Source organism: Neodiprion virginianus, chromosome 3 (genome assembly GCF_021901495.1).
Source record: "Neodiprion virginianus isolate iyNeoVirg1 chromosome 3, iyNeoVirg1.1, whole genome shotgun sequence".
Classification (NCBI taxonomy): domain Eukaryota; kingdom Metazoa; phylum Arthropoda; class Insecta; order Hymenoptera; family Diprionidae; genus Neodiprion; species Neodiprion virginianus.
The window spans coordinates 30,712,803-30,735,366 of record NC_060879.1 but is presented as its reverse complement, the minus strand read 5'-3'; the positions used below and the strand labels follow the sequence as shown (position 1 = coordinate 30,735,366).

At 38.4% G+C, this 22,564-nt stretch overlaps 1 protein-coding gene across 3 annotated transcripts; it reads right to left on the bottom strand.

Moving 5' to 3' along the window:
- Positions 1-4,371: 4,371 nt before the first annotated feature.
- Positions 4,372-18,029, bottom strand: LOC124299998 (1-acyl-sn-glycerol-3-phosphate acyltransferase beta). Of its 3 annotated transcripts, XM_046753583.1 has the most exons (7): positions 17,915-18,024; positions 17,614-17,834; positions 8,865-9,050; positions 8,079-8,212; positions 7,455-7,636; positions 7,134-7,299; positions 4,372-6,854 (listed from the first exon to the last, which is right to left on the bottom strand). In XM_046753583.1, the coding sequence occupies exons 2-7, from the start codon at positions 17,676-17,678 to the stop codon at positions 6,691-6,693; spliced, it is 897 nt and encodes a 298-aa protein (XP_046609539.1). In that variant the 5' UTR covers positions 17,679-17,834; positions 17,915-18,024; the 3' UTR covers positions 4,372-6,690. The 3 variants fall into 3 exon arrangements, with proteins under 3 accessions (XP_046609539.1, XP_046609541.1, XP_046609540.1); XM_046753585.1 differs by lacking the exon at positions 17,614-17,834 and having other exon boundaries at positions 17,915-18,029; XM_046753584.1 differs by lacking the exons at positions 17,614-17,834; positions 17,915-18,024 and adding an exon at positions 9,481-9,830.
- Positions 18,030-22,564: the final 4,535 nt, after the last annotated feature.

Sequence of the window (22,564 nt, the reverse complement as noted above, 5' to 3'; positions counted from 1 at the left end):
AGAGGTGAATACGATCAAAGTCAAATCGCTGTTGATTAAAAATGAGAGGATTAACAATGAAGTTTCCGCAAGGAAAGCAATAATACATGAAAATGTTGGTAGGAAAAACTCTGCTGCAACATTGCGAAAACTGAACGGTCGATCTCAAAATGGGACACAAAAAACATCTGGTCGTCAGATAGCTAAAAACCAAGATTCAAGTGAAATTTTTTCCACAGATACTGCCATAAATTCGCCACCTTACATGCCATCCGGTAAAAATATTGTATTGTCTGACTACTTTTTTCAAGAATTGCAAAATTCGTCTGCCTTTTCGAAGTGGGTGTCAAAATCGTCGCCAACGAACAAAAATAAATCGCAGAAACAAGAGCCGAGTAAAGCTGCGGAAAAAACACTCGAGCCCGCAAATGCCAATGTTCAATCGATAGGGAAAAAAATTAGAAACAGCGAGGAAACTCGGAAGACTTTGAAAACTGAAGAGAAAAAGCTCATCACTGAAAAAGATGGGAATGCAATAGTTGGTGCGAATAGTAGCAAGGGTAAGAAGAACAAGAAGCAAACTGTGAAATCAGAACCAAGCGGTGGTTTGGACACTGCTGAATCGAATGATTCTGCCTCTATCGATACACGTAAAGCTAAAAAAAAGCTTAAGCAAAATCGCAGAAAGATCAAACCAGAGGAACCGTCTTCGAATGAACCGAGTCAAACATCCAGCAGTGTCGTGTCGACTAAAGTAGAAACGTTGGATCGGAAAAACGTAAGAGATGAACAAGGTGCAAAAACTCCGGAGATAGACGGGCAAAGGAATGCTAATCGACCAACAAAACCAAAGCGGTTGTACAAATCAGGAAAACCGAGTGAGGATGAGCAACCAAAAACCATTTCAATATCCGAAGCTGTTTCGAAGAACAATAGAAACGAACCAACTCCTACCTGCATGGGCAGCTTTAAACAGAATCTTGGATCTCTTTGTACACCGTTAAATAGATGCCGTAAAAGGGTAGGTTCATCGAAAGCCGATTCGAAAGCAGAAGCAGAAGTTTTGGAAGCCCAACCTCTGATTGGAAATACATCTACCGTGCCGCCTAATGATTCCGTTGAACGTGCTACGGGTAAAAATAACGAAAAAAAGAATGGAAGTAAGAAGAAATTGGAGAAACAGGAAACAATGCAATCGCATTCTTTGAGTACATCTACCTTTGCTACAGTGTCGGGTACATCGGCTGAGATTCCAATCGAAAATACTAACACGAAGAAAAAGAATAATCTAAATAAAGTAAAAAAACAGGAAATGGCGGAATTACAATCGTCGAGTGTAGCTGACATTGATGTAGAGCCGAATAAATTGTCTGAAAAACCAACTGAAATTACTAAGAAAAAAAAGGTGAAAGATCAAAGAGGAGTAGAAACATCGGCATCTTCGAAAGCAGCTGTGGTTGATACGGAGTTAGATGGTGCGGTAGAAAAACCAATTGAAATGGTTGTGAAAAAAAGAAAAAGACATCAAAAGGAAATAGAAAAATCGTCAACATCAAGGTCAACCGCCATTGATACTGAGCCGGATGGTTTGGTTGAAGAACCAACGGAAGTTGCTTCGACAAGGAGAAAGACACGAAAGATAATAGAAAAAGCTCCGCCCCTGAGGACCGTCATCCCTGACAGAGAGTCGGATAATTCGGTTGAAGAACCAACTGAAATTACTACGAAGAGAAGAAGGAATAAAAAAGAAACGGAAAAGGAAAAGTTATCATCCTTAAGGACAGCTACCGTTGGTACAGAATTCGATCATTCACTGGAGGAACCTATTAAAACTGTTGAGAAAAAAACAAGAAATCGAGCAAAAACAGAAAAACCACTACCTGCGACGATAACTGCGATTAGTGACGAGTCGGATAGTTCGGCCGCAGAACCAATCGAAATTGTTACGAAAAAACGAGAGAGGCGTCGAAAAGAAAAGAACAAATCGCCACCGTCCAGGACAGCTAACTTAGATACAGAATCGAACAGTACGGAAGAGGTACAGACTGAAATTGTGAATCAAAAAAGAAGAAATAAAAATAAAAGGGAAAAATCACCATCCGCTAGTACAGATACTTTTGGCGCAGAGTTGAATAGCTCATTTGAAAAATCGACTGACATTGCTCCGAAAGAAAGAAAGAGACGAAGGAAGACGGCAAGATCGCCACATTCAAAGACAGCCATTCTAGATACAGATTCGGATAATACGGCTGATGTCCCGAATAAAATTTTTAATAAAAAAAGACGAAATCTTATGAAAGAAGACAAACCGCCATCTCCCAGCACAGATTCTGTTAGCACAGAATCAGATACCTCGGTTGAAGAACCAATACAAGCTGTAAAGAAAAATCGGAAGAATCGAAAGAAGACCAAAAAATCTCCACCCTCGAGTATAGACACTCTTAGTACTGAATCAGAGAAATCAGTGAGAAAGCTTCCTGACATTGAAACAAAAAAAAGGAGAAGACATCTAGTGGCTTCGGAAAGATTGTCATCCTCGAGTACAACAACCCGGGATACAGAGTCGAAAAGTTCGGTCGAAATGACAACCCATGTTCCTGCGATAAAAAGAAGAGAGCATCCCAAAGAGGTAGAGAATTCATCATCTTCGAGTACATCTATTCATGGTACGGAGTCGTATGATTCTGTTGAAGTACCGACGATAGTTACTACACAAGAGAAAACGAATGACAACAAAGAGACACAAAAATCTCCAAAGCCATCAGTCGAACGAGAAGTTGATGATAATTCAAAACTCAAATCTAATAAAAAAACTCAAACATTGGAAGAGCCTGCCAGTTCGAAGTCGACGGAGATGGGTTTACTTGAGAGCTCGAGAAGGGTAAAAATCGCCGATGCTGCTGTCGGTACCCAAGAAGTAACTGACGCGCCTGAAAAATATGCGGAGAATCTAACCAGTGACAGTGGCTGGTCGATAGAGACCGGCACGACATCGGAGAGCTCTTCAGTCGATCAAGATACTTCGAGGGGTGTGAATACTGACGAAGCTGCCGCTGCCGTACCCAAATGGACAACTACAGAGGAAGCGATCAGCGTGTGTGGTGCCACCGATAAGCTTCCGGCAGAGGTGTGGTTTCCAGATAACGATACACCTTCGGTGTATCATTGTAAGAAGAGTGTGAAACGGAATCAATACAAAAAGCTGCTTATCCCATTCAAGCGCAAGAGTAAAAAATGCCCGAAGTGCTGCGGACCCAGAAAGCTGTGTAATTCATGGCAGTCATCAAAATATACACGGAACGTAACTCCGTCCTCGGCTCGATCGTGTAATTCTGACAAGCGCCCGGTATCGTCTGCTGGTCCAGTTAATACGCCAACAGAGAAGCTTCCCTTCTGTAATCGAAAAACCTATCACAGTTATCGCGTATCTTCCGTGGTACCAAAACCGGATTTCCGACAACCGTATCCGCATTCGAATTCTGTACCTTGTCCAATTCGGACCGGATTTAATTTTCCAAAATCTGGTCGCCGAGGATACATCGAAAAGCCGCATCCCTGGGACCAGCAGCGGTTCGATCCTGCCGTCAATCACTTCTCGTCACGTTTTAATCCGCTCGGAGCAGTACCGACGAACAGCTCAATGACGTCCAACGATTTAGAGCAAATTACAACCGACGAAGAGGCGACCAGCAAAGTATCGGGATCACGGTCATCGCGTTCTCGACACAAGAAAAACGCGCACTCTAGATTCGATGATTTCTACATTCCGGCAGATTTTGGAAATTTTTCAACGCGAAGGCATCCAAATGCGCCGGATGCGAGAGAGCCGCAAACGGCGTCGAGCAGACCGGCTCTCCTTCGACGCGTAGCTAATTATTTTCTCTCAAGAAAATCCTCGCAGTATGCCGACGATCCGCAAACCGTGGCTGATTGTGCGGATCCTCAGTCGGCAGGTTACTATTCTACCTACGCCAAATCGCCGCCACGATACGCTCGCAGAGAGGATCTTCTGGATCGAAATCGTCGCAACTATCTAACGCAGAGGGCGGGATCGTATCGGAACTTCGAAGAATCGCAAAATGTTTTCACTCTTGTGCCGGTTCTCGTCGGCGAACAATCTCACGTTTCTGACAGAGGATTACGAGTGATAGAAATGTCTGACAGGCGTTACGCTTTTCCTTCGCAGACGTTGGATCATCTTGTTCTGGATTGAGTGAAGCTTCAGCTGGGTCCTCGAACTGGTAAGTTTAACACTTTATCGACGTGACACATGCTGTGAATCCACTTGTATTCGTTCGAATCATTATAAAGACGTGATTACTCGAGATTCTATTAGATATACAGTATCAATCAATGGGACTTGAGCATGAGGGCGGCTAGTGTACTCGGCAGTTATAGTTTAAAATAATTTATTACAATAATAACAACATTTCTACACGTGCTCGCGACTACCTACATCATATACGTAATTATATCATAAACTACAATAATCAGTACCATAACTGTATCAGTACAATATACGTATAATATTATCAACTATTCGTATACGGATAATAAATAAGCCCTCACATCAACTGTCGTGTTGATCAACAGTTAGAAATAGTGTATGACGTGATATTTAGTACAGAAAAAAATATACCTATATATTTATACATAGTTTGTCGTTACCGTCTAATGAGACAGACATAACTACATATATACGTAGATGCATACACGCTTTATACGTGTATGCACACCAGGAACAACGGAGCGGAGATTGGAAAAAGTTATTCTGTACATTTTTCTCTTAAACTATTTACCAACTTGCCTTTTCATCATTACCGACTTACACTATTACACAATGGTCATGCACGTTGTGTGCGGGGTAATTAATCTAATTCCTCAATATTTTCATTTACACTTTAAACCGTTTTTGATTGCTGATCAAATGACTTCAGACTTTCAAAAGGAAAGTGTTGGAATAAAAATATTTGGCGTATTCCGTTGCAGTGCACTGATTGTACTGAAGCTGAGAGTTTATATTCCGAAATTATTGGAAAATAGAATGAATTGAACACAGATCCAATTGTTGATTAGCAGTTCACCAACAGGTTCAAAATGTTCTTTATAAAATAAAAAAAAAAATCGTTACAAATGTTACATTCAAAGGCAGCGGGCAAAATTTTTCATGATGTTACAAAAAACAACATGTTTTGTGACCGTCCGCCAACTGGGATATATGATTTGCATTTAGATGATTAATATCGATATGTCTGCGTTACTTGGGTAAATGACAATCACCACTAAATAATTCTTTGGGTTATTACAATAACGAGGTTCTCAATCGCGCGTATATTCTAGATTTATTTTAAGGCCACTATAATAGCTCAGGATACCTAATTCACATTCCAATACTTGCACAAAAACTACGTATTTACAGAGTTCGAAAATCAATGTACAACCGCGAACCATCGGAAAACCTTGATTATTCAAAATCTTAAAAATTTATTGTAATGAAAAACAAAAAAAAAAATAGAAAAAACGGGGTTAAAAACACCCAAAGTTCTTAGCCATTCGGACTAGTAAAGTTTTGTCCTCAAAATTTCCAAAGTTTTGATAAATATAACGGAAGAAGGTGTTTTTTTTTTATAAGAAACTGTACGAATACATTCGTATTTCGGGAACCAGAAGTTATGTTGTGTCACGAGACTATTTGAATTGCGCCGGTTCATTTTTGTCTTTCCTATGCGTCGTATTAATGTCATGACAAAAATTTCTAGAGACCATGAACAATCAACACCAGAAAAATATTTCACATTAATCCGAAGTAGTCGGAGTATATACATGAGATTAGTCCCTGTTACCAACATAAATAATAAAGTTTGTGCACAGCTGCTGTGGGACTAACCAGCGAATGTGCGTTAGGCTTAAATAATAATCTACATATGTAAAGATATCGCTTTTGAAAAAAAACATCAAAGATCTCACAATCAGTTCAAGTAAATGGTGTTGGGATCCAATTTCACCCATACCTTCAATTCGATTGAAAATCAATTCACCTTGATGAAATAGCCGACCTAAATTTAAACTCTATGAATTTTAACCAAAACTCGAACATGTTACCAGATTTTTATTTGCAATCTTAAAATGTTTAAAATGAATTTAGATTGAGATAGAAAAGAAAACGTAATTCACCCGACATTTACTCTTCTTCATATGCTGTACACGACTTTTACGTAATACTATAATTGGATATATGATCGGTCGTAATTTGGATATGTTAGTTTTGTTTCAGTTCACAATCGATCGTTGGTAAACATTTATATGCATATATCGCGTATACAATATAACAGGCGTGTGCGTGATAGACGACTTATATATTTTTTTCTTTTTTGCTTTCCTTACAATGTGTCGACATCATCTAAAAGTCTGTATAAAAAATGTTGTGCGGGATATTGTATACGTATAGCGTTTACACGTATACAACTGTTCGAATTTTTCATGTAAAATAGTTGTATGTGGCAACAATCGATTCTACTAGGTACACGAATTCTTACTGTACCGACGCCAAGGTCAGTAATCCAAGTTTCCATGGAATTTCCAACTCTACGTGTGTATAAAGTATGACGCTGGCATCAGTCAATATATTTGCCATTTCGTCTGGATCTTCGTGCACTGTCTCTTTGGATTATTATTACTACAATTTTTTCCCCATAAGTTTCCTTACTCTCATTATTTCGAATTTGAATTGTCGACATGTAAAGCTAGAACTTCCTGAGAGGTTTCTTGGAAAACTTTGTTCATTTTATCGTAGGCTTCATCCATCAATTCCGCCATATTGTCCTTTGTCATTCCGACTGTGGAAATTGGTGGTAAAATGGTGATATAACTTTTTCCTGGAAATTAATTAACCATCGGTGAAGTTTAACACAGTATCCATTACAGTCCGGGCGAATGTCACAATTACGTGGACTATAGGTACAATTGTTAAAACTGACATGGGTTTGTATTGCTCTCGGGAATGTTAGAAGATAGAATAAAAACCATACTTCTGTCGTCAGACTGTAATTTCCCGATGTAATTAATAATCGTTTGATATACCAAAATACGTATTTCGATGTTTTGGATTCCCATGAGTTCAACTATACGAATCGCGGCATGAAGCTCCAACTTACCCGAGCCAAACTTCTTGAGGTTGTCGTTGAGAAAATAGTACTTCGAAACGACGACCGGTTGAATCGGGGTCTGGGAGGCGATGGCGACGTGGAAGGCGCCTTTCTTAAACGGAAGCAGCGTCGTTCCGGAGTGCCGCTTACCCTCAGGAAATAGACAAAGTTTTGCCTGATAGAAGAGTTGTAACATTATTGGACAATTGCTGAGTCGTACAAATGCAGCTCTCCTCTTATTTCAACGCGCTCACTGAAGTTCAATTTCCTTGTATTATTCCTCAATTGACAATATAATCGTATATATTCAACGGAGTAGACCGAACTGACCTTTCTGTTATTGATAATGTCCGCCGTCGAGTTCATGGTGCTATGTGCTTGCTCAGCTTGCCGTCTGTCGATGAAAATCGTACCCCAAAGCCAGGAGGCGAGGCCAAACGGCCCCAAGTAGAGAATCTCTTTTTTTGAAATCACCGTGCATCGTTCCAGCACAGGCCACAACTCTGCCAATACTGTGAATGCAAAATTTGTTTAATATAAAAATCGGTTACGAGGGTTAAATCGATCGGGTCAGGAACTGATTTAACAATGGAAATATGCAGTTTACGTCAACGGCATTACGGTAGAAAATATAAAATGATACTATGGGTAAATAATAAAATAACCGGACTATCAACACTCTGACCAAGAAAATAATTTGTAAACAATAATGGTTCTTGTTCGAACGAAAATAGGTCATCTTACAATTAGTCAATCTCAGTGCACTAAATTGTCTAGCTCTGTATTTCGATTGCCGTACGATTGTAAATATTCATAAAAAAAATGTGAAAAAATGAATCGTCTAGTTATTCGACGAGTCTAATCGCTTACGCAGTTCCACGCAAAAGGCGTGTCCATCTACTTGGTGTTACGCATACATTGACATTAATTGATTACAGCAATGACAAGGTTTACCGCAAAGATCAAGTCCGCTCTGGTGATTGATCAACACCACACAACCCGTGTCTTTGACGATATTTTCCTTCCCACGAACATGGAATTGTATTCCCAGGAGTTTTGCAATTTGTCGTGCTCCCCACGCAGGTATGCTGTAAATTAAAGCTCACAGTTGCATATATACATATAAATATACGTACTGCCGTTCCTACGTAGAATCTTCGTGCTTGTTACTCAAGCTGTAGCTAGTTTATACTGATTTGACGTGGATTTTTTTCATCGAAGGTATAAAAGTTTACGGGATGCGTATACTGAGGGAGGAAGTCTATAATCTCGATTTTTTAATTAGTTTTTCTTTTTTTTAACATTTCAAGTCTGAATATTTTTTAGTTTGAATATTCACTGTTCGAACACCCGACAGAAAAAATGTAGCTAGTGAAAAATTAATGCACACATTACGCGAGAACCTTTCCTTTGACTCATTAGCGGTTGGCAACAACGTTACACGTAATTATTGTCAGTCACTACGGTTTTGTTATCTCGTAAAACGAAACGTTGTTTAAAACCTTAGATAAATATTTATAGTAAGTAATTCTGAGTTTTCAGTTTCCTCTATATTCGAGTGTCGAAACATTTTCAATAGTCAATTAGGTATACTCAACTGGAAAATTTTAAGAGCGGTAAACTGCCTACTCTAGTGTAAAAAACATGTATGAATTGTCCGCTGCAATAGAGTGGAAAATTAAAATTGACGTTACGTCGTAAGTACGTGTCACGGTTAATTACTAAAAGAGCGTTACTCACAGCGCATTTTTCCAATGTCCTGGCTGGAAGAGCATAATCGGTATGCACCATGTCGCCGCTATTGCACTGAGAAAAATAAAGAGTACAAATTTAATTCGATATCTTGCTGCATCGCTCACAGCGCAAACTACGACCAGGAGTAGCAGGAGAGCAACGCCGATGCTGCTGCAAGAAACACCCAGGACCCTAAAAAAAAAGGAACGATACCGTCAGGATCTGGTTAAATCTGGTAAGCATGTTGGTTATATGTACGTTTCTTGAAGGCAGTATAGTGACGACGCGATTGTGCTGTATTTTTCATTTACATAATTTGGTAAGGCAGATAGGAAGCTTAAAATTTCAGACATCGTTGGGTCAGGAGGTTTCGAAATTTAAAATTACAAATAATTATCGCCTGAAATGAATATTGTACAATTTTGACTTTTGATGCCGAAACGTTTTTTCTACTCGCAATTGTTCATGCAACGGAATTCTCGCAAATCTGATCATCGTTAACGTGCGATATATTTGAAATTGCACCGATCAGCGTTAGCTGTGAAAGTCAGTCAAGGCTTCATTCATTCGCTGACGCTTTGATTCTCGATAGTGTAGATAGTGCAGAAGCCAGACTACCTACCTATGTTGCAAAACTAAGGATAATTGGCAACATTGTGCACGTAGCCTCGATGAAACATGCATGCATACATCACTTCGAACGCGAATAAGTACACAGGCTTAAGGCTTTGCCATCTTGACACCGTAATGCGAGTTGAATAAATATCGGAGCACATTTCCATGAGTAAATATTGCGTGAGGATGAATAGGCCGATGTGAAACTTAATTCATGGATTCCTCGTGAAGGTGTAAAATTCATTGCGGCGTCAATGTTATACTTAAAAGAAAAAACAAATTGACGACAACACCGACTTTTGTATAAAATCGAACCCACGAAAGAAAACTCTGATTTTCATGAGAATATTTAAGCCGTAGCATCCGTTTTGTACCTAACTAACACCGTTTCCTAAAAAAGATTAAATAAATTGCGGATACAATTTACACCTTACTTTGAATTTCGGGTCTGAATAAAGTTAAAATTATTAATGTAAAGTAAAAACTTGAAGTTTGTATTGTTTGCGTATCAGTTCGGTGTTCCACTGAGTGGAGATCTTCACCGTGCACCCTCAGCTACCGTCTTCACTCATCCATTGAAATTTTGTAAGAGATCTTGACGCGTTATACTTGACGTCGTGGCAACTAAATTTGAAAGAGCTTCTGAACCCTCAAGTCTAACTGCCGTCGCCGTCGAGAACCGCGAAGCAAAAGCAGTTCAGGACAGTTATATAATATATAGAGGCGTATTGTTATATCTGACACTTAAACCAGGACGACGCCTGAGGCTGATTGCCCCCCGAGATTTACTGACAATGTAGGATTCAATAGCGTCGTGACGTCACTACCATACAACACGCACGCCTTGATCTGACTCTCGTGCATTGTTACCTGATTTCCGCTCCAATAATAATCGCGTCCATCTCATTTCGTTACCAACGGTGAAAAGACCGTTGAGACGAAGATCTTATACAATTGTGATATTTTTCACTCCGACTTTGTTCGCCTGCAGCATTATAAATCAGTAAGCGAATGAAATCCAGATATCGTGAAAATTTATTCGATTGAAGAACGACTGGTCCTTTGTAATGGATTCGCGTCAATAGACTTAAGTCATCCTTCTCTTGCGCAAATCGTAATCAATAAAAAACAAACAGATCATTTTTTTGCGACTTATCTTTTATTCAACGCCCTGAATCAAGTCGAAATGCGCTTTATATAGCTTTTTTGGGATAGGACAGCACGAGTTATCGATTTGTATGAAATTTGCCGAACGGGGCACATATGATTAACCGCAAGAAATATATATGGAGGAATATAGCAAGATGGGCTGGAATTACATTTAATATATGCTATTACAGGAGTGCGGAATACCGAAATAAAATTTCTACCGTGTTATGGATACAGTAGTATAATATACTTTGTATACTCGTACGCTACGGCCGGTATAAAAATGTGCTCCAAGATGACGTTCCGTATCTCCGCAGAAACCATTCAGTGAATTCACATAGATGTCATTTCATATCTGAGATTTTATTTCTTTTCCCCACGTTCTATACGTCGCGATATATAATAACGAATCGATACTTTTCAAAGTGGTCATCATTCGCGAGAACTGGGTCACTGTTCGTTTGCAACTCGCGAGTCTCAGAGTGTAGAATTGTTGCCAAATTTTCTGCCTGATGCTTCATTGTTTGACCCTCGGGACTCCAATCATACAGCGACGACAACTGCAGACCAGCTTTTACAATATCACCTGTCATGCACTACTTTGACACTCCAAAAAAAAACATCCGTTTGACATTCCATTTCGAATTCAAGTTTTTTACATTTCATGTTCATAGTTTCAATCCGGCGAGCCAGGAATCGCAAAACGTAGAAATGTATTGCCGAGACTGATACTAATGGGACAAAGAAAAACCGCAGATCGGAAGATATCCGTGGTCTGAGTTGTTCAACTGAGTCCTCTCAGGGCAACGTTGCTAGACTTCGTTTAGGGCAAAAACCGATATTAGAGGAAGAAACCCGTGCCTGGTCTTCTCATTAAGACGTATCGACCGGCTGTGATCAGTTCCGATTCGCTACAGAGGAGCGAATCATTTGCGTAACGGAATACAGTTATTCATACCGTGTCTGATTTATATTATCGCGAGCCTTCGAGAAAACCGTGGTACGCGCATCAGTAATATTCGACGTAAAAACTTATACACATTGGAACATCTCCGTCGCTGAGAATGATCGTCGTCGTGATTCTAGGCAATCGCCAGTGTCGTTGGAGAACGAATTTATGATTGAGCAATGTTGATACAAATTGCCTGTAATTTTTCTCAACCTTACGGATTTCGTATACCTTCGTTACACAACGTCACATGCAGCAATCTCGTTGTTGGTATGATTGCACGTGATACGAGGCATAAGAAAGCTGAAAAAAAGAACACAATGACGCAGTGGCAGTGATAGCGTTGAAGAGACGAGTGCTTGCAGCCGCAGAGATATAGATACGTTGCATGTCTATTGTTACAGCTGGTAAGAAAACCTGCCCGATGACAAAGTCAATAAATTGAAACGGTTCCGCAGATTGGTTATCATGTTCTATAGTTCGACTGAGAAAGTTATTATAATTCAGAAGTAGAGTCGTACTTATAAGGAGACAGGGAATTAGAGGGTCGGACTGTCAGAAGAATCGCCTGGTTTAAACAGCCTGAACCCTGACGAAAGTTCGAAACGCAGTTTAATAACTTCGGGTGAAAATTTGTCGTTTGATCGTACTTGCGGTAGTTAACGACGTTATAATTTTAAAACGCCAGAAAGTGCATACCGTGTACTTGCAGTTTGATATTCATTTATATAATGCTAAAAACCGAAGTGTATCACCCGGACTTAGGAACAATTATGTTACATGACACGTACAACGCGACGAAAGATTAAAATTTAATCTCTTACCAAGCTTAAACGATCATCGTTATCATTATCTCAGACTTCGGGTCAAAGAGTTGAACTCGGAACATGCCGACCACGAATCGGTGATATAAATGTATCTAGAGTTCACATTAGGTGCAAAAATTGGCGGGACAGATCAGCTTCGAATGAGCAATATGCCGATACCTCATCAAATGGAATCACTCGTGTAACCTATTACCATTAATTTACGCTGAATTATTTAAGTAATATTGTTATTAAAAAGGCAAATGCACACGTATCGAATATCGTTTCTCCGAGCGTATTGGAAGACGGCGAAACTGAAATCTGGCAATACACTGAGGTATATAATATGTGATACCAGGAAATATTTGCAGAGGTTTGAATATTATCTACTTAGAAATGATGATAATCAGGATTATCGAATCAGTCAATCAGCGAGGGTAGGTTTCAAGTATCTAACTATTAAAGTATCAGTTATTTGATACGATCACGCCGAACGCAATCGCGGCGGTAATTCTGTTGTGGGTAATCAGGATTTCAACTGCATGTAATTCTTGTCAATGCATGTGACGGATATTTGCCAAAAGAGACATACTATACAATTATATCTCTGCAAAGGCAAGAGGCCAATAATTAATTGCCAACCCGACTAATCAATTCTACTCACATCAGCAGTACTCTAACCCAGATTCCCTCAGCATTCATACTATCCTACGCGAAATTGCAATACAGTTATCCAAGTTAGATACGAAATAATAACTTTCAGTCGGGACGATGCTTTGTAACGAGCATCACCAGAATGATGCACACTGGACGGACTTTAATTACATGTTACCCGTTCGAATCTAGCTTCATATGTGCGGATGAGGCTTTTATTACTGTTTGAATATCGTTGCTCCTACAGATACGTTATACGCACACGGCTGCTGCTAATACAATCTGTTTTATTCCATAAGTTGTACAGGCGTGATAATCAGTTTTTCGTACGCCATTTCCATTTGGTGGTGAAAAAAGCGACACGTGTACTAGATATAAAATAGGGCCAACGATTACATATAGATCGTTGCTGGGTAGTCTGAAAAGGAATAAAACAGGAAAGAAGTTAAGGCAGAACGTGTTCCTCAGACGTATTCAATGTGTTTAATTATTACGGTAGAAAATAATAAATTTTCGTATACAATTCTATGCTGCTTATTCGTCAGAATATCTAAAGATACATCGATTGAAGATAGAATTTACGAAAGTACAAATAATATGCACATCACAAGGCAAACTCAAGTCGACTCCTCGGTCTGTATGGTCTGACGATTACATATGCGATTACAATATTCCTGACTATAGAGCGTGTGTTACTTTTTAAAAAATGTAGACGAATACGCCAGACTAGCTACGTCGTATTCAGAATTTAGTTCACAAGACCATTCGAGATTGGAACAGGTTAAGATTGGATTCAAAAGACGTAATGTTCTCGTGTAGCATGATAAGACATCAATAGATACCCGGTTAATATGTAATTTACAACATTGCTCGGTTTTTAATCAGATATCTAAAACTGAAATTGACTTATTTTGAAACTGCAGCCATTCGCCAAATTTGGGATTATTCTTTGAAGTGATAAAATGGTGCCACAAAGGTGGTATTGATCGTAGGGATCAATCATACGACTCGCATCGTTTTAAGCTCGCTTCATTCAAACCAAAGTTCATGAAGTACTATCTAGATATCTACCGACGCACCCTGGCACTCGCTCCATTAGATACTGGTTAAAAGTAAACAAAATTCTTAATCATCCGATTGAGATAACGAGTACTCTGCGCCTATCTCTTGAGCTCGCGATGGATTATAATTCTTGAACATTTTTTTAACAACTACCTCAGAACTGTTGGATGAACGGTATCCCCGTATTTCTCTTTGCCTACTCTTTCCCAACATCATTTCCAAAGAGCAGCTGACGCTGAAACGAGACTCAATAACCTACTTAGCAAATTGCAGGAAATCTGAGAAGCGAATTAGTTCTGACCAAGTAAGTGGTTAATTAAAAAAAAACACACTTTGTTCTTTGCGAAACTGTGAAAATGTATAATTTGTTTCGTACCGTTATTTACTGACAGATTTTACACGGTTCGCCGAACGGCAAAAGAGCTGCGTGAAATTTTTTTGTACAAAAATTGGCTTGTATAATTCGGTTCTACCGACAGAATATTGTCTCTGCTTCAAATTTTTACTAAATATTGAGATATGACTTTGAGTATCAAGGGCGTACTTTCTATGCAATCTGCTCGCTTTTCCCACATTTCTCACTTGTCAAACACCGCAATATGATGACTTTATCGTAGCTGCTAATCAAGCTGGCTGCATATATCTATACACATATTAACTGCTTGCAATCTGGTATAATATTTGATCAGATACCTTATCGACGATTTTTTTTTCTTTTCGTTTTGTTTCTCTTGGTTTTCGTAAAGTGGAAAAAGGTTGTCGATCACTGTACTTATGACATAACGAATATAATCATCAAGAATATTCCGTTCATATCGTATTTATCTTGTTGCAAGATGTTTTGCTGGGATTACATGAAATGTATAAAATCTCAACAATTTCATTTAATTCATATTTACGAGCGCATGTCAATCGGAGAAATGGTAGAGCGTCGCAGCTACGGTAACATCTGCAAGCCGAGGAACCAGAATCGCTATACCAAAATTGCAGTACAAATGTACATAAATTAATCAGTGACTTAAATTTTTTCAAAGATGAACTCGAATACCGTATTTCAAAGAGAACGAAATGTATGTTCAGCCGCTAAAATTGACTTGGTGTTCTGTGTGCGGTACTGACGTAATACTCCATATGCGGAAAAGACGATTCGTTGTATTGTTCATCTGTCGAATAAAATGCTTTCTGTTTTGGGAATAAAATATCGTTATAACATTTCGCGAATATCTTGTTCCGTTCGTTTGCATAGTTATGTTCATAACTGTATTGTACATTATACGTATAAATGTCAAATACATCACAGTTCCAAGTTTTAAATTCACAATCCATAAGAACACCGATCAAGGTTCAATTTTTTACGTTTATTTTCACACACACGCACGCACACGCATGTGAAAATAAATTGAAATATATTTAAGTAAAAAATAAATGTGATAATAAGCGTAAACAATTATTTATACATTCCGCAGTTGCCGGAATCGAAATTCGATGTTGTCCAAAGACGCAATTAACGTAGAAAGGGGAAATGTCAATCGGCATTCCTTCGTATCACGTCCCATGCTCGAAAAGTGATTCTATTCTATCAGAAGTGTAATTTTATCGGGGAAACAATGAAATACTGATTTTGAATATTTTTTCTTGCAATCGACTCTTCGTGACTATGTTGTGAACCCATTTTAATTTCCGTCGATGTTGTTTCCGCTTTACAGCTTTTCAGAACGGCACTTCGAGACGAACGAAAACTTTTGTATTTATACTCATTACTTCCATCATCCTTCCATGATAAATGAAAACTTAGGTTTACTTTCGGCGTAAACGATTTGTACTCTAGTCTAGTCTAGATTTAGAAAATCTTTGCGACAGTGATTTCAGGTCTGCTATCCAAGCATGTTCTGTGGAGCGTTTATCGCACTTCTTACATAGCGTGCGTGACGCGATAGTGTGTACACTTTAGGAAATAACAGTGAGAAGAGTTACACGCGTGATTGTACGTACATGGTCATACGTACACGTACAGTGCGATAAGATCTGCCGATGTGCTGTGCGCTGACCCTGTGAGCACAACGCGTGTTGTTCTTCGGTAATCAATGAGCTGAACAGATTAAATCTATTCGCAGGTCCAACTTCATCGGTAAGAGACTTATATTTTTACTCGTTTTTATTCTCACGTGATTCAGTCCAGACAATCACTCGACGTATTACATAGGCATAATACGTTCAATATTAGACCCACACATATCTAGTTGAATTGTTTAAATTACGGATAAATTTTCAATTACACTTCCGCACATAATATATAGGTATGTATATTTTACGTGCATCGACGATATACGTGAGTGTCGCTTGTTTTAAACGGTAATCGTGAAACAGACGTCTGTAATTTGGTGTGATCAATGTACATATTATGTCTTGGGGGTAAGGGTAGATATGACTAAGGATATATGTTGGAATAATCAATGCGTCCTGATCCGCTTTCGGAGGAAAGTTTCGTCCTTCGTGAAGAGTATAACCTTTATGAATGAGTGATGAATCGAAGTAGACGCAATATTTCCGTTCCACGGAAATCTAATGTCAGTACGATGGCCGCGTACTGATATTGGATTTAATTATACTCCCCCAGTTAAATGTTTAAAATGTATCCTAAATATGAATCTGAATCGTATATTGTTGTATCTTGAGAGTGTAGAGTAAAATGAATTCCTGGAATGTAATCATGTGAATACACATTTTTTATTTCTAAAGATCGTAATATGACGAATGACGTACGACTAGACTTAGAATTTTTCCCAAAAATTATTCGTCGAGCTAATTGAAACGATTATTTCTTTTACATCACAAGCGAATTTTGGAATTTTCGTCGATGACAGTTGGCGATGCAACTTCTTGCTTCGAACTGCGCAATAATCTACAAGCTCTGCCGTTGAATCTTCTCAACGCTATCTGTGCATATTTATAAATAACAATTTCTTTAAATATCTTAAGTTAAACAGATGTAATACATGTACGTGTGTACAATCATTTGCAAGTGAATGAAGTCGAGTAGTTGAGCCTGCGAAATTCATACTACACTCAAGTGTGGCGATTGACGGCGAAAGTGTTGCCCAATTATTGCGCAACACGTTCTAGCTGTAGTGTTGTTTGATTTGGATTTAAAACGTTCCTTAGCGTACCTACTTCGCTGTTTAACCGATACAAAATCATCCCTCTATACTATCAGGATAGGTACTCTACCTTTACAGTATATAATTTTTCCACTAGATGATCGAAACCGCGAGAAATCGCTAGGCGGGTGAATCAGAACCTAACTTCGAAGTTTGAATATTAGTAAATATCTCTAGGGGTCAATCACTGTCGAAGCAAGTCGCGAGATTTTTTCTTTTCCAAAACCTAATATCGACTAGAAACGACCGTAGCCAAATACAACCCGTATTTTAAATATGCTTACAGATATTGATAGATTCGCATTGTTCCAATTCATTTATGAACAATGAATCAGAATGAATTCAAAATTTCCAATACGTACCGACAAGATAGATTTGAAAAACGTAGAGGTATAACGGGAAAGATTGGTTGTGTTTTATCCAGCATGATAGACAAGTAGTCGAGAGTTTGACAACTTTATACTCTGCGTAATTGGATGAATGTTCAGACCTTCTGGATGTGTAAAACTTGACTTGAAATTGTTATCACGGACTCTTCGCGATGAATTAGATTCGGTAGGTTTAAATCAGACGTATTCATTAGCTGGCGGTACATAAAAGAAGCTCTTATTGTCAGTGCACTTAAAACGCGTTACTATTTATTAAACGTGTCCTGATACTTACATTATAAAGAATCAGTAGTAAATAAAAACCACTAACAATCACTACCGTCAACTGTCGAACTTGCGATACCGTTCACTCCGCAGTCGGTGTAGTTCCTCACTAAAATGACACGAACCGACAGACACGTGCGCTGTATCGAGCGAGAGTTCTTCGGGTGACTTCGGGAGCTTTCGGTACTCAGGCAAAGCTCTCCTGCGCCTGATTACGCCAGCATTCAATTTTCGAAGTGATATTGATGATCCTTTACCATTTTACAGATTCATCTTGTATTTTTAGTCGGAAGTTAAAGACATGTACGATCGCATTCGAACGCCGTTGCACGGTCCGCCTCCATGTCGCACACTTACAATCAGCCTCTAAAACCTAATCAGCCATAAGCGTTATCTGTACCTGTCGTGTTCACGCACGATAATATATTGTGATTTCATAACTAGTGTTATTCGTGATACAATTTCACGGCACGCGGTACTTGAGAAATAGACGTAATTATATTGTAAGGATAACGGATACGCAGGAAACGAGCTTAATTTCATGTACCGATTATAATTACTGTAATTAGCATAATTAGCGACGATGTCAAGCAATCGTCGATTCGGTGCCGGTGGATAGGGACGTTCATTAGGTTGATCGAGGACCCTGAAACCACGTATGAAGGGGAGTAAGGCATTGGCATTTGAAATGAACGAGCTATTTGTGTTTGAACAGATGTACGTGTACCTTTTCGATAGCTCGTAATAGTAATTCCGCTTTGCCGATACCTCGTTTCCGGAAGTAACATACCGTCAATGAGGATGATTCTTGAAGAGGATGATCTCCATCTTTTTCTCACAGGAAAGTCGTAATCGTAGCTCTGGCTAAATCGATTTTCACTGTGAGCATAACAAATTATAAGCCAGACTCACAATCAGTGAAAGGACTTGAACATTTTTTGGTCGGTAAATATTTTGCTTATTTTATTGCTGTACACTGAGGAAAAAAGTTATCGAACTAAACAGCTAATTTTTTTGATTTCCATTTTATTTGGTTTAAACAATTTCTCACTTAGACCAACCACTTTTTATTTGAAAGAAAAATATTGATGCATTGATTTGAGTGCTGTATGCTTTCGAGTTCGATATATTCCAAACAAGTACATATATATATTTCATAGGGTTAAACTAGAACTTTTCGGAACGAAAACTTTGCTTGAATCAGCAAATCTCATTTAATTCGTGAAAGAGTAGTACTTTAACCGCTGAACACACGGTTCAAAATTACCGAGAGATTGGAAACAATAATCCCATGCTTGCTGAAATATTAACGTTATTGTCAAATAGTATATTTGGCCCAATGTGATGTTTGTCTGACGTAATCAATGATAACTACGATCAAAGAAATGTGCAATATGTTGAAACAATAATTTGTTTCACAAGACAGGTTTTAATATTCATTCAGGAAAATTATTTTGTTCATCAGATTATATAGCTACTTCAAATAAAAAAAAAACCTTCTAAGTTAATGCGGATATGTTTGAGTGGAGCCAAGAAAAAGTTCTCGAGTTGCTATATGTACCATACTCGTATTTAATTCAATTTATTGGCTGATAGAATGAAATATAACTTTTCTCAATTTTAAACAATCACGAGTAGTTGAAATTGATTTCAAGACCTTTCGATACCATTTCATACGAGCTTGCAACAAATGAATCATTGTTTCAACGAAATGAACAGTATTTTACTGAAATTAAATTTTGGCTGATTCGATAGTCTTCTTATTCTTTGATGAACATGTTTCATGTTTTTAAACCGAAACGATAATTCATTCGAAATACTGCCAATTTCGGTCCCTAGACGCAAGCTTTCCCGTTTGAAAAGCAGCTTCAAAGATGTTTATATACCCGAATCCTTCGCATTGCGAAAATCTAGATTCATACGAATCTGCCAACTAAGTATATATAATGCGACATGCTGGGTTATGGTTTTGAAACCAAAATGTTTTCCAAAAACTATTTCGGAGTGACGCTACTATACGTTACATGTATACATTACATTTATATATCCTAGAACAGTTCGGGACGCGTTCGCAGAACTGGGATAATAGACAAATATTAAAGGAGTCATTGAATTATTTAAATACATTTTTAATTCACATACGGGGTTAGTCGAAGATTTCAATTTTTTCTGTACAATTGCCATATCTTCTTTGATCCGAAGAGAATATCCTATTTTTGAAACCGAATATTCGAGTCAAGGGATAATTTGTTTTACATGAAAAGTGCAGCGCTTGGATAAAAATATCAAACCAGAAGAGCAACTCACAATCAGTGATTTATGTAGCTCAATCTCTATTTAATTTATTTAAAATATTTTTTATTGGACCTAAATACGTATTTCTTAAATTAAAAACTAGATAAATTGTCGCTTTAAATAAATGTGCTCACAGTGCACTGATTTTTTGGATCAATTAATACTTATTTAATCGAATAACTTTTTTTTCTCAGTGTAGCCAAACCACTCGAGTCTGCTGCGAAAGTGAGCTTGTTAATCAGGATACGTACAGTTTCTCTCCAAGTAAACTTACTGTATGCTTTTTACTTTTGTGTGCACACGATAGGACTTCAGACTCGACGCACCTCGGTACTTTTTTGATCTTCGGTAGTTACATATTCATGGCGTATAAAACCTAATTAAACGCCCCTTGAAACATCAGTGCAAAGTAATCAAGAACTCGTGAACTAATTAGCAAGTCCCATCTAATCACCCGAGTGTAGCATACTCATGTCCTCCGCGTATATATTATATGTATAGGTATGACTTTTACTTTCAGCATTCATCGTACCATGGTGTACTTCATTATTTACGCATAAAAATTACCGAACGAACGAAAATTGCTCGAATGGGTTCCTCAAACATTCTAGTACTTTAAAGCTTCTATAATTGATATTTCTAGGCAAAATTTCTACACGCTCAATTTAAACGGTTCGATGTCTAGATCTGCCCACGCTTGATAGCGTAATTTAATGATTTTTTTAAACTCTCCTCTACGAAGAGCTGAAGTGAAATAGCGCTGCACTCGAAAGTGTGTCCTCTATAATTCTCATAGCTCGTAGCTCCGTAGATCTGAATTATCATGATGTAATACTTCGTACTAATAATGTTTAAAAAAATTTGACCTAGGCTAAATAGAAATTGACACGAAATTTAGTCTAATTTCAAATTACCGTTCTTTCCTAACATATATTTTTACGACTCGCAGGACTGATTGCTCAGCTGCACCTACGTTCCGTTGCAGTGTTTCTCTAGTCTACTGTCTCTAGGACGTTCTGCCAACGGCAAATGGCCAGGGGATAGCTCCTGCGCCTAGACAAGAATACCAGGGGAGCATAGCGGCACTTTAGTGATTTCAGGTTGGATAATCGTTTCTAGAGACACGGAGAGCTGGCTGATCTCGGCTCCAGTCACCGACCTAGGAAAACCGGTTTAGCCGCGATGCTGCCGAGGCGGCAAGTTCACTATTAGGGAACTAGGAAACCCAGTCGCTGTTTCGCTCCGATGCTCGATGGTCGGGTGAAAGGTAGTTCCACAGTTTGTATTTTGCGAATGATTAACACTTGCGCAGTGGGGCCGCGTTCTTTCCATGTCTTCGTCTAGAAATCTTTGACTTATAAATTCTATCTGTACATTACATGCTCGAATCGGACTGGATCAAGACATCCGATAACACATTTATTTATACCTATTTTTTCAATTACATTTATGCATATATTTTACAAAATCACACAAAATACTGAACGGATTTGGCACCTCTGACCTTACGTTAATTGTAAGAAGTTGCGGATTTGGATTGCTATTAGCTTATAAAATCCAATGAGTACATAAGACGGAATTGTAAAGTCATTAGTAATGTTATTGCAACGATGAACTTTTGGGAAAATCGTTATTTCACAACTTTAACATTGTATGAAATTCAAGAAATCGTAATAAAGCAAACCATACCTATATTTCGAAAACTTGAATCATTTGAAGTCATTCTAAAATTGCAAAACTGCCATTTTTTCTCCAACCGTTTGTTACGTTAACGCTGCCATAACTTCATTCTCGTATGACTAGAATGATCGTAACAGCTGGGACGTGAACTGTTGTATGAATATTCAGTATTTAACATTTGGGTACCGGCATAAAAGGTGTGTTGACCTGATCTGATAGCGATCAGAAATTTCTATTGTTTGCCATGTCTTAGTGTGGCAATGTAGGAGAGGTGACGAAACCTCGGACTCCCAGTCGCAACTAGGGCATTGTCAATGGTATGACATAACGCGGTTATTGTATCGTAATTTCGTAATCGTTAGCGGCTAGTGAAAATCGCTAAAAGATAGGAATGTGAAACTCGAAAAAAAAGAAATTGCGCATTGATTGTCGCTGTAAAAATTTGTATCAGCTCGATCAATGAATAACAATAAGATGATTCGCGTGCACGAACGGTGATAACAAACCGAACGAAACCTATCAGAATCAGAGAGTTTTATACTTGAGTGAAAACACTCAAGTTCAATTTAAATGGTGTGACGCGACGCATTAATCATACGAGTGGCACGGAGCACCGACTGGAACCTCCCAACAAACGGTAAGAAATTTAATGGTATTGATTATCACACTTGTCACAATCCTGTTT

Coding starts and splice junctions, on each gene's coding strand:
- LOC124299998 (XM_046753583.1), bottom strand. CDS start 17,678: ATGCTGGATAAAACACAACCAATCTTTCCCGTTATACCTCTACGTTTT. Junction 9,051..17,613: donor TTTTCAAATCTATCTTGTCG/GTACGTATTGGA, acceptor CTTTTTTTTTAG/GGTCCTGGGTGTTTCTTGCA. Junction 7,300..7,454: donor ACATTATCAATAACAGAAAG/GTCAGTTCGGTC, acceptor CTCTTCTATCAG/GCAAAACTTTGTCTATTTCC.